General features: G+C 44.3%; 2 protein-coding genes across 3 annotated transcripts in view; one reads left to right on the top strand and one right to left on the bottom strand.

The window, feature by feature from the left end:
- Nucleotides 1-11,861, bottom strand: part of adck5 (aarF domain containing kinase 5) — a 15,817-nt gene extending 3,956 nt beyond the window's left edge. Inside the window, exons 1-14 of the mRNA XM_028598326.1 lie at nucleotides 11,682-11,861; nucleotides 11,384-11,574; nucleotides 8,685-8,776; nucleotides 8,441-8,590; nucleotides 7,962-8,037; nucleotides 6,980-7,180; nucleotides 6,750-6,890; nucleotides 4,427-4,540; nucleotides 3,829-3,960; nucleotides 3,659-3,742; nucleotides 3,474-3,555; nucleotides 1,770-1,848; nucleotides 1,603-1,694; nucleotides 585-837 (exon numbers count right to left, since the gene is read on the bottom strand). Coding sequence (XP_028454127.1) covers nucleotides 585-837; nucleotides 1,603-1,694; nucleotides 1,770-1,848; nucleotides 3,474-3,555; nucleotides 3,659-3,742; nucleotides 3,829-3,960; nucleotides 4,427-4,540; nucleotides 6,750-6,890; nucleotides 6,980-7,180; nucleotides 7,962-8,037; nucleotides 8,441-8,590; nucleotides 8,685-8,776; nucleotides 11,384-11,407 — 1,520 coding nt within the window. The 5' untranslated portion in view covers nucleotides 11,408-11,574; nucleotides 11,682-11,861. The remainder of the gene's footprint in view (nucleotides 1-584; nucleotides 838-1,602; nucleotides 1,695-1,769; nucleotides 1,849-3,473; nucleotides 3,556-3,658; nucleotides 3,743-3,828; nucleotides 3,961-4,426; nucleotides 4,541-6,749; nucleotides 6,891-6,979; nucleotides 7,181-7,961; nucleotides 8,038-8,440; nucleotides 8,591-8,684; nucleotides 8,777-11,383; nucleotides 11,575-11,681) is intronic.
- ctdp1 (CTD (carboxy-terminal domain, RNA polymerase II, polypeptide A) phosphatase, subunit 1) overlaps nucleotides 7,977-11,951 on the top strand; it is a 110,814-nt gene continuing 106,839 nt past the window's right edge. Inside the window, exon 1 of one of the 2 annotated variants that reach the window (XM_028598324.1) lies at nucleotides 7,977-8,051. The gene's annotated coding sequence lies outside the window, so the exon portion shown is untranslated. Of the gene's footprint in view, nucleotides 8,052-11,153; nucleotides 11,208-11,951 lie in introns of those variants that run through there. The other variant, XM_028598325.1, reaches the window with a different exon arrangement.

Genomic DNA, 11,951 nt, shown 5'->3' with positions numbered 1-11,951 from the left:
GAGGTGTAGATTCAGTTTCAAAGCCTTCTCCACACTGGGAAAATGCTGACACCTTGATTTATTTACTACTTTGTTTTTTTTATAATTTTTTTTTGGGGCATTTTCACAGGACAGCTGAAGACCTGAAAGGGGAGAGAGAGGGGGGAATGACATGCAGCAAAGGGCCACAGGTCGGAGTCGAACTTGCGGCCGCTGCGTCGAGGAGTAAACCTCTATATATGTGCGCCTGCTCTACCAACTGAGCAAACCCGGCCACTTATTTACTACTGTGTTGGCCTACGAGTGGTCAAACGTATACATTGTCAGCAATTTCGAAATCATTTTAGAAACGGTCACGTTTGTTGGAGTTTGAACTCATTCTACCAAAGTGCATGTTTAAACAGAAAGGGGCCGGAGTGTGTTGCAACTTAACTGGGTGAATCTCTTTTTCAAGAACACAAACATGTCCAAATCCAGCCAAGTCCTTGACTAACTGGTATCAACCATAACGGTCCCTGGAGCTATATGTTAGTATCATATTTATCATATTTATGAAAATCATGTGGTGCTGCAGGATGGGTAATTCCCCCGTTAACTGCACTTACCTCTTGGCCATGACAAAGTAGCGGTCCACCGGCGCCCCGAGGGTGATGTTGATGCTCCGGACCGTGTTGATGTTGCGGAACACGAGCAGCATGGGCCGCGGCATCGACTTCAGCACCCGCATGATGCTTTCGAAGCGGTGGCTGGCCATCTCGCGCATGTAGGTGGTCTCCTCTCGGCTCAGGATGTTGGACAGACCCAGCTCGCGCATGTTGATGGGTCGCTGCAGCAGCATCTCGCAGAACAGGAAGTACTCTGCACAGCAAGATGGAGTTCGAATTAGCGATGTTCCGATATTCCGATTCCGATACCATTAGAGATTTATCAATACCGTTAGAGATTTTCCGATAAAGATGTATCGATACCATTAGAGATTTATCAATACATTTAGAGATTTATCGATACCTTTAGAGATTTTCCGATACCATTTTTTTTCCTTCCCGATACTGTACGATTCCGATTAGGGCTGTCCTCGACTAAAGAAACTTGTAATCGACTGGCAATCCTAGGATTTTGTCGACCAATGCGATCGGTTGATTTAATGGACTGATCTGTTAAACTGAGTTTCTCCACAAAGAATCATGCAAGAGCACCGCTTTAGATCTCGTGTTTACCAGAGATGTGCTCACAAGTTTCTTGGAAATAAATCATTTAGCATGAAAAAGCATTAAAAAACAAAGTTTTGGAATTTTATTTCAAATCATTGTTGTGCTGTTCATTTATCTAGTTGTTTCATTTGGTAAAAACGTAGCTCTTAAGTTTACCTTTTATGAAATATGTGTCTTTTTTTGTAAAGATCACTATAATTTGTTGTCAGTCTCATTTAAAAAAAAAAAATATATTATATATATATATATATATATATATATGATTTATTCTTGAACTGTTTCTGCTAGTGTCCTCCGCTCCTAGACATGTGGGGACAATTAGAATCTCCGATTATGGATTTTAATACCAAAAACACTTGTATCCTACTACACATGGCATACTACATTTAAACAGAAGGGCAAGCGTCCTGACCTTTGACGCCGAGGGCTTTGGAGTACTTCTCCATCGCCGCTTCGTCTCTCAGGACTATGGACCGCCACAGTTTACAGAGGGCCACTCGGTCACTGAGGGGAGGGGGCACAGTTAGAGCGGACCGCTAAATATTCTCAGCAGGTTTTTACCAAGCAGACAAAGCTTACCGTTGACTGAGGTATTCGTACAAGCCGTGGTCCAGGAGTACCAACTCTGCCTTGTTATCAGGACCCCGTCTCACCAGAACTGCAAACACACCGAACGTATCAATAATACTGCCCGATGAACTAAATCTGTAATCTCTTTTAAATCGCTTTTGAAAAAGGTATTTTATTTTTTAGGATAGGCTATTCTGGGTGATAGGTCTAGTGGCAGAACCTCTTTCTCTGGAGGTACACACTAAATATATATTTTTTTATTGTGACCAAGGTATAGTTTATAATGAGCAGGACTTTTCAGTTATCTTGTCAGTGCTCGCTGGTGGACACACTATAAAATAGCAACACTGTTTCTAAATTACCATTAGGGTATTTCTGCACTGAAATATATTTTTACTTATTCACCGACACAGTATATACTGCTACCATGTGCAAAAAATGTATATTAGCTAATCCGATATGTTGGTCGGGCTCTTCTAGCTTACGCCCCTCTAAAATAAAAGCATGATGACTTTGTATCCTATACACCCCTCTGTAGTTCAATCAGAGACAGAGAGGGATGGAAATAGAGCAATGACCGGGCCCAAAAACAATTCTGGCGCAATTCCCCAAGAAGTTTGGAGTACTGCAGGGGGGTACGTCAGATTAAAAAAATAAATAAATAATAATAACAATATAGAAAAATATCAGTCATGCATTAAAATAAAATACACTATTATTATAAATGCATTTAATAAATTCTAAACATTTAAAAAGGAACACGGCGACTTATTGGGACTTACTGTCTTATTCCCTGTATCCCCCGGAGTTAGAGAAGTCCATACATACCCTTCTCATCTCCGTGCGTGTTGTAACTCTGTCTGACGCCCCCACTGCTAGCCTAGCTTAGCACAGATCCTGGAGGTAACCGGCTCCGTCCAGCCTACTGCTCCCAATAAGTGACAAAATAACGCCAACATGTTCATGTTTACATGTTGTGATTTGTATAGTCACAACGTGTACAAATAACAAGGTCACATGACACACAGCCGTCTTCTAACCGTGTACATACTGGGAACTATATTCTCAGAAGGTGAAGCACTGCTACTTAGGTGATTAGCGCAACACCTGAAAAGCACCGTTGTTACTCTCTGCTCCTCACCACGGGGCTTCTCAGGTGCTGCGAGCAAATCACTCCGCCCAAGTAGCAGAAGTAGCAGAGAATATAGTTCCCAGTATGTATACGGTTAGAAGATGGCTGTGTCTCATGTGACCTTGTTATTTGTACACGCTGTGACTATACAAATCACAACATGTAAACAGGAACATGTTGGCGTTATTTTGTCACTAGGCTAGCGGTGGGTGCATCAGACAGAGTTACAACACGCACGGAGATGAGAAGGGTATGTATGGACTTCTCTAACTCTGGGGGATACGGGGAATAAGACAAAGTCCCAATAAGTCGACGTGTTCCTTTACAATGTAGCATTTAAATGTTTTATTTTAAGTTACAATATCGTTTAGTAAATCAGACACGGACAGTGCAGGGCTGAATTGCGCCTCTTCTCTCTCACACTCACTCTTTCACTCTCTCTCACACACACACACACACACACACACACACACACACACACACACACACACACACACACACACACACACACACACACACACACACACACACACACACACACACACACACACACACACACACACACACACACACACACACACCATTTCCAGGATGAGGGTCAGCGTGGATGAACCCGGTGTAGAATATTTGTTCAGCAAATGTTCGGATCAGTTTGTCCGCAGTCTGAAAAACAAACGTTTGATAGGTCATTTTTCTTTCCAGACAGTGTTCCTTTGATAATACTCCGCTCTGAATACGGTCTGCTGTGTCGAGGGCAGCAACTCACATCTTTCAGACTTAAGCCTTGTCTTTTTATTTCTTCAGCGTTGTTGATTTTGCAACCGTCGCAAAACTCTGCTGTCAACACCCTCTTTGAAATTGGAGAGAAAAGCTTTAGCCACGGGAAGAAAAACGGAGGTCGGTCCAGTTGTTTTGTACGGTTGATGATCACCTCACCTTACTAGTTTGCTCCCAAAAGACTTTGGGTACAACGACAAAACTTAAGTGTTTCAGCTCCTCGGCGCACCTCTCGGAATTCTTGGCCTCGTTCTCAAAATCCAGCTCCTGGGCCAGAGTACCCTTCAAGTCCTACAGGAAGTACAATAAATACCAATACTAGGATAAACATGTTGTACACGGACATATACGTATACTGTAGCTTAAAAGGTGCAGTAGGTAAGACTTACAAAACGAACTTTCTGTCATATTTGCTGAAACTGACCCTATGTTCCAGTAGAACTACATGAAGCAGGTCATTTAAAAAAGCTCCTCTGGCACCACCTACAGCCTGTAGTGTGATTTGGAAAAATCCACTGGTCCCTGTTCAGATGCACCAATCAGGGCCGGGGGTCTAACTGCGTGTCAATCACTGCTCATGCGCACGCATTCATTCTCCCTTTTAGGGGGAGGGGCTTAGGAGACCGTTTGGGCTTTAGCAGAAAGGGAGGGACTAAGAAGTTGTCGATGTTGAAATTCTTTGGCTAAGTCCTGGATCTTCCCAATCCTACCTACAGCACCTTTTTCACCGAGAAGTACAACCGTTTCACCGACTGACCTTAAGAACCCATCGGAATCCAAAGGTGGGGTGCATGAACTTAACGACGTCCAGCAGGATCTCCAACGTCCTGATATCGCCGTCAAACCGATCCCTGAGGTCAATGTACTGCACCTGTGGGCACCAGGTTAGAACTAAATCTGGATCTAACAGGGCATTCACACCAACAACAAAAAAGTGATTTTCCGCAGGGTGGTTCAGCGGGTGTCAATGAAATGGCCCTTTTGTGTGACGTCCTGTTGTGTTCTCGTGTTTTGAAATTTCCCTGTAGCGGCGATCATTGACAATATATATAATGGACCAATAGACCCCGTTGCTCTGGAAGGAGAGCGTAGGTATATGTAAGGAGATAAGATGGGCACAGGCTAATTATTGCTAACTAACATGCTAGTTAACATTAGGAATTAAACCTAAACAGCTAATGTAAGTCGAAACTGCCTGCGAGCTTCTCCTGTACTATACGGTAATTCCTCTACTGTGCGACAGTAAGTCACTTGGTTATGACACAATTGTTAGCTTATTTTTACAAAAACGTCTGCTACAGAGCCATAACGTGAGGTACAAGGTAATGGAGCCTTTTATACATTGTCGTGTTTCTTTAGAAATAAACAACGGACAAATAGAGTCTTTAAACGCTTCAGATGTAAAGTTATTCGCAGTCAAGTGACGTAAAAAAAAAATGGCGGTCAGTGGAATTCTAACAAGAGGCGATACCTTTTTAGCAACAAAATGGCGCCATCGGAGTTTCGAGTTCTGAAGCGAAGCTTACCCCCTTGGCGGCGATAAAGTCAGTTTCCTTTTTTTCCTGTACGGGATTCTAACACTGCCTCGAACCAGAACTCAAAACACACCGACAAGTCTGATCTCCGGTTACCTGATTGGCCACCGCAGCGTTGACTTTTGAGTGTCCCCCCCCTGTGGCGGGGGTTGCGCCGGTGTCTGCGTAGCTCTAGCGTATCGCTATAAGAGAACAGCTGGGCTGGCATGTGTGTGCGTGGGGAGTGTGTGGTAAAGCGAGGGATTAGCTCTGGAGCGAGGTACCGACTCTAGCGGCATAGTGGGAGAAACAAAGGCTGGGTCTCATTCGGCATACTACCATCAGTACACTGCTAATGTGCACTGACCACTTCCTGGCGTAGTGCCCACTTTTGATGGTTAGTCGAGTGTTTAAACACTGACCGGAAAGGACGAGCGGGATGAGCATGACGAGCGCAACACACGGCAGCTGATTGGACGAACGCGTCAAGTGGGTCCGGCTGCTCCCGAATTTCAAAACCGACCGCCATGGCGGCTCGTTCGGAATACGATCTTGTATTTTACTAAAATAGTTCACCGAAACGTGTTTCTGAAAACATTTTAAGCGAGAAATGGGCTGTGCATTTGCTGAATCTGTCTGGTTTTTTTTGATCGACAAAGGTCAGTTTAAAAGATTTTCGTCAGATTTTCAGAGGCGGCGAGCCCAGGAGAACCAGGAAATGAGTAGGGGGAAATTCAACGCTACCAAGCCACGACCTGTAGTTACAATTTTGGCGTAGGGTCTGCGTACGTTGACCTGACTCCGCCAGATGGATTGCTTCGCATTTGCTCGGCATATCCATCTGGGAACTTTCCGTTGGAGAACTTTTGGGAAGGGGCAAAAATCCTGGTTCTATCACCACCTGTGTTGTTGTTGGGCCAAATCAACCAATCAGATCAAACTCTTGCCCAAACCAGTCGGGAGAAGAGCAAAAAGATATTTTCCCCCGGAGAAAAGCCTCCAGTGCCGTTTTTTGCTCTTCTTTCAATGAAGGAATACTTTCTAATTTTGATAAAACTTGCGCGATCGCTACGCTCATCTCATCCGTGGAAGCCGCCACGTTGTTTAGACTAACAGTCGTTTCTTGTTGCTTCATACCTAAACCCGCCTCAAAACCAACGCTGATTGGTCGGCCGTTTGGCGAGCGGCTCCAAATTTTCTCTATCTCAAGACGCCAGACTGATCTGCGAGTAGAAAACTGGGGCTCGCGAGATCAGGACGGTCTCACGAGGCTACGCGTACGTACCCACGGCGTCGATTTAACGCAGAAGCATAAAATGGGCTTTAGAAGGATTATGCTGATGTCCATCCCCCCAAAAAAGACCAAAAGTCATTTTTCAAGTAGCTGGCAGAAGATATTTCCCCCCTACTGAAAGTGAAAACTAGGACACCGTTTCATGGTGGCTAATGCTAAAACACACGGCACTGCTTAAAACTTAAAACCTGGATCAGAGTGATCGGATTCTGCGCAGTGCCCGGAAGTACCGTACATACAACGTTGACTTGGTTCTCTGAATCAGAGCTCACCTTCACAGCGACAGGAGTCCCATCGAACAGCTCGGCCTTGTGAACCTGGGCCAAGCTGGCGGCAGCCATGGGTTCGTGGTCAAACGTTTTGAAAACCTGCTCGGGGGTTTTGTTGAAGTCTTCCCGGAAGAGAACGTCCACCTGTTGCAGAAAACAAACGCACCATCCTGAGACATTTGGAGCGGTCCTCTTTTCACGGAGCGCCGCGCCACGTGTTGCCGTGTTCTCACCTCGTTGGACCTCCTGTTTAAGGCCTTGTCTTCCAGTATCTGCAGGGTGCGGATGTACTCGGGGGGGAGGAGGTGGTTGAAGGAGCACAGCCCTTGGCCAAGTTTGATGTACAGCCCCCCGTTGCTCATGGCTCCTTCCACCATGCACTCGGCCGCCCTCTGATGGCAGGCCGACATCTCGGCCAGGTAGGATGGACTGCTCTAGCGGGGGGGGAGGAGGTTGGGGCAGCAGTACAATATTAACACCCACTGTGCCGGAAATCGAAAGCAAGGAAACGTGTGACCAAACAATTTTTTTTTTTATATACATATATTAATTGCATTTTTGGGGGCATTTCTTAAAACTTATTTCTGTACATAACGGGAAAGTGTGGCGAGTGAGGGGCATGATGGGCAACAAAGGTCCCTAGACAGATATGAAATGGGGACTTGTTACGCGATATTAGGGCCGGGCAATATATCAATAGATGAGGCTAGATGTTATCTTAGATTTTGAATATCATAATAGAATGCAAGTGGTGTCGTTTCCTGGTTTTAAAGGCTGCATTACAGTAAAGTGATGTCCCTTTCTGAACTTACCAGACTGTTGTAGCTGTTGTATTATCTGCCTTTACTGACTTGTTATTATATCCACATCACTGTTATTTATGTATGAAAAATCGCATTGTGGTCAACCCTACAATATTGCCTCGATACCGAGGTATTTGGTCCAAAACATTGTGATTTGATTTTCTCCATATTGCATTATGACTTAAATTGTGTGAATGACGTTGCGTTAATGCTCCTGCATTTTAGTGGCTCATGTAAAAACAATCAAAAGGACGTGTTTGAACATTTTCGCTGTACATAATTGATGTCACAAGTAGACCGGCAATCATTGGTTTTAGGAGTGCAACTAATTATTGCCGGTATTGATTTTTTCCCCCCCGCTTCAGATTAGGCAGCTCCTATGGTGAGCCTAAAAACTGATTTGAGAACTTACCTCATCTTGGCCACGGAGAGTCACATTGGTGGTCCACCAGTAATCCACAGAGATCAACATTCCCACAGAGAGAGATCTGAGGACACAGAGGTAAGAGGCTCGCTAAGACTTCATACAGTTTGAATTGTTAACGCGACATGAACAGCAACAGGAGTGAATCACAATAAGGAGTCTGATTTGGTAAATCGGGCTCATATGTATCGCGTTTTGTACTGTGTAACTGGCGGGAATTCGTTTGAGGAGAAGAAAGGCTTTTGTACAAGCTGCAGCCACAACATGGCTGCTTAAGCGCACTGAATCTTAAGATGGTAATACAGCAAAAGCAACAACAAAAAAAAAATGCATTTAATTCTAAAAAACATTAATAAGGAAAGAATGTTGTAAGAAACTGGCACAGAAACCAATGACACGAGCTCAGCATCGGAACTGATACGGTACATCTGTCGACAAAGATTAAAAAAAAAAAAAAAAAGGCAAACCTGCAGAAGCGACCAAATCCTTCAATCAGTATCTTCATCCTCCTCCTGTCTCTGGGTTGGGACACAGCATACTGGACACCCACTGCCACCGGGACACCCACAGAGATGCAAACTAGCGTCTTCCATAACAGCCCTCTGCGCTTCCCTTCTCTTAAAGCAGAAAAACAATCCCATTCATCAAGACAGCTACTTCACCGTGGATACGAGCCAATCTGTGATTGACGGCCTGGCAACCGTTTGGTACCTGAGTGAGCTGAAGGATCTGGTTGTTTGGAGTGATGAGCCGGGATGTGGGTGTCTTCGGAGCAGAGCCATGTGATGCAGACACAACCTTAACTTAAAGGGGGGAGATGAGATGCATGAGAATCCCCTCCACGATATTCAGGATCAACGACAGTACATTTCTAGGATAATTGGAGAAGCAGTGGCAGCAAAAACTGTTCTGTCCTGTTAGTAGTGTCCTGAGGAGTGTTCCGGGACAGTGTCTGACTGTCCCAGGACAGTTATGGGAATCACAGTGTCTGGGAGTCACAGGACAGTGTCTGGGAGTCACAGGACAGTGTCTGACTGTCCCGGGACAGTCATGGGAGTCACAGGACAGTGTCTGACTGTCCCGGGACAGTCATGGGAGTCACAGGACAGTGTCTGGGAGTCACAGTACAGTGTCTGGGAGTCACAGGACAGTGTCTGACTGTCCCGGGACAGTCATGGGAGTCACAGGACAGTGTCTGGGAGTCACAGTACAGTGTCTGGGAGTCACAGGACAGTGTCTGACTGTCCCGGGACAGTCATGGGAGTCACAGGACAGTGTCTGGGAGTCACAGTACAGTGTCTGGGAGTCACAGGACAGTGTCTGACTGTCCCGGGACAGTCATGGGAGTCACAGGACAGTGTCTGGGAGTCACAGGACAGTGTCTGACTGTCCCAGGACACTACTAACAGGACAGGACAGTTTTTTGCTGCCACCGCTGCTGGAGAATTGCCTGTCATCCGGCACGTGGCTCACACGCCCCTCACCTTCCGCCGTGTGTGCGCGCTGCCGTTATCAAAGTCCGTTCAGTTTGGGACACAACAAACACTGTGCTCGCAAGCTACACGTTGAAGATGGCAAGTTGATTGGCAAGAAAATACGGATTGTGGAACAAGTCAGGCCTGCGTGGTTTTTTTCTGGGAGTGGTTGTAAAGATTTACAAAGCATGTGTTTGCGGCATTTACACTCTAAAATTGCTAGAAAAATGACTTACAAAACGTAATAAATAGTTGCCGATTCATTCTTTATCGACTGACTAGTAAGGAATTAATCAGCTATTCACGTCACATGCCATCCTTGGGTTGCCAGAGGTTGACGGCCACCTTCCTGAGACCTACAGGCCAGACTGTCACTGATGGTTCTCGGGAGCCAAATGTTAAAGATCAGACTTATATCATGATTCACAAGGCTCAGATAGTGTGTCGAGTGTGTGTGTGTGTGTGTGTGTGTGTGTAAAAGAAGAGGGAGGGGGTCTAGATCAAGGCCAATATGTCCAGCCCAGGGTACTTAGTTGTTTTTGTTCGCGGTCTGCTTACGAGGGACAAAATGTCTCCAGTGCTGACAAATTGATGTACAGATAGCAGTGATGTCAGGGACCTGAGCACTGAAATATCAAACAAACTCTTGGTCACACACACACACACACACACACACACACACACACACACACACACACACACACACACACACACACACACACACACACACACACACACACACACACACACACACACACACACACACACACACACACATTTCCCATCACCAACAGTGAATGAGCTGTTGTTTGGTGTCACCTACTAAACTAAGTTACAACCGCAAAACAATAATGGCTAACTGTGAAATACACCGTAGCCTCCGAGACAGATATATTCCTTTGAATGTCAATACTACTCACGCATCCAGTTGGTCTTTGACACAAAAATATAGCTTCAACTCTCTAACACCTAGCATCAGTCCATTGGGATCTGTTGCTAACATGACCGGCTTAGTTTGTGTTAGTCTAATGAATTGATTAGTTGTCAACTTTTAAGTGAATCGCCAACTATTCTGATAATTGATTAAATCGGTTTGAGTATTCTTTTTTTTATGAAAAAGAAAAAGTACAAAAATTAGGCTTTCTGAGTCCAGCTTCTAAAATGTTAAGGTTACAAGACATTTGACGACGTCATCTTGTGCTTTCACCATTTTTTTTTTTACATTTTATGAACCAAACAAATAATCGATTATTTCAGAAAATAATCTGTCATTAAAAAAACTAAATCGTTGACGGAAGCCCTCAGCGAAACGTTATTAAAACAAAAACGATGCCTCAACGTTAGACAACAAGACAACCTTCTTTCCCAATAGCCTACATATACCCAAAATTATGCATACCATTATTTTTCTAATTTAATTGTTGTACAACCAGCAGGAGAGTAGTTATGTATGGTTTTGGTGACACTACTTTACACTGTATAATATTAAATATTCTTCCCCAAATGATGCCTAACATTATGCTTATTTTTCAAAAGGAAGTGTTAGCTAGTATAACCAGCAGTGACGTTATTTTGGTGACACTATAAAATAACGAAGCTAATGTATATATTTTATGTCCCTGGTGTTGCACTTTGTAGACGGTCCCTGTGCATTTAAGTCTCATTGCAGCTCATAGAGAACAATGCCATTTGTCCAGGTCGGAGAACGGCTCGTTCTGATAAAAACGAGGTTGTAGCTCGTTGTCTAACAAAAATAACGGTAACGTTACCTTACCACGGTAGGAAAGAGGCGTCGTTAGTGTCACCTTTCGCTAAGTTTACGTTATTGCTCCCGAAGTTACGTTAAAGTCAATGTCGCTGTGGGTTAACTAGCGAACATTAACTAATATAACCATGAAAATGTGCTAAAATGCTTCAGAAATATCGTTTATTTACCCCTCGAGTGGTCTCCCCTGTCATGTTTCCTGGGATAATGAAATATCTCTGCTCCACACACTGATGTCCAAACTGCCCTTCCTGTAGTCTGTCTGGTTCAGCCGAAGAGTAAGGACAAGAGCGAGAGGGTGCACTCCACTCCGATCATCTACTTACTTCTGTTTCCGCTTTATACTTCTTATTATGTAATTCTTCAAGTGACAAGAAACAAAACATATGTTAGAGAACTAGATTTTTTTTTTAAACTGACATTTGGTGAAAATTAAAAATGAAAGTAGGTCTAGTCAAACCCACAGACCTGTAACACAGCTATGATTGGTCAAGATGCAAGGAATAGCAAATCACCTTAGCCACTTGCACTTATAGTGGCCAAAAGAAATGCCTGTGACCATGATGTTGAAAAAGGTGCAGAATTAAAGCACTTGTGCACCGGTGTAGTTAATGTGTAGAGCCCCTGGTGATACTTCGAGCAACGTTTCATGTTGTGTGTCGAGCCTTCTTAGTGTTTTAAAAACCGAAAAACGAGAATACGGTACATCTTAAAAGTGACGCTTCCGTCCTAAATATG

The sequence above is a fragment of the Perca flavescens genome, chromosome 14, assembly GCF_004354835.1.
Source record: "Perca flavescens isolate YP-PL-M2 chromosome 14, PFLA_1.0, whole genome shotgun sequence".
Lineage (NCBI taxonomy): Eukaryota > Metazoa > Chordata > Actinopteri > Perciformes > Percidae > Perca > Perca flavescens.
Note: the sequence above shows the minus strand (reverse complement) of the source record. Positions and strands in the feature narration are given on the sequence as shown.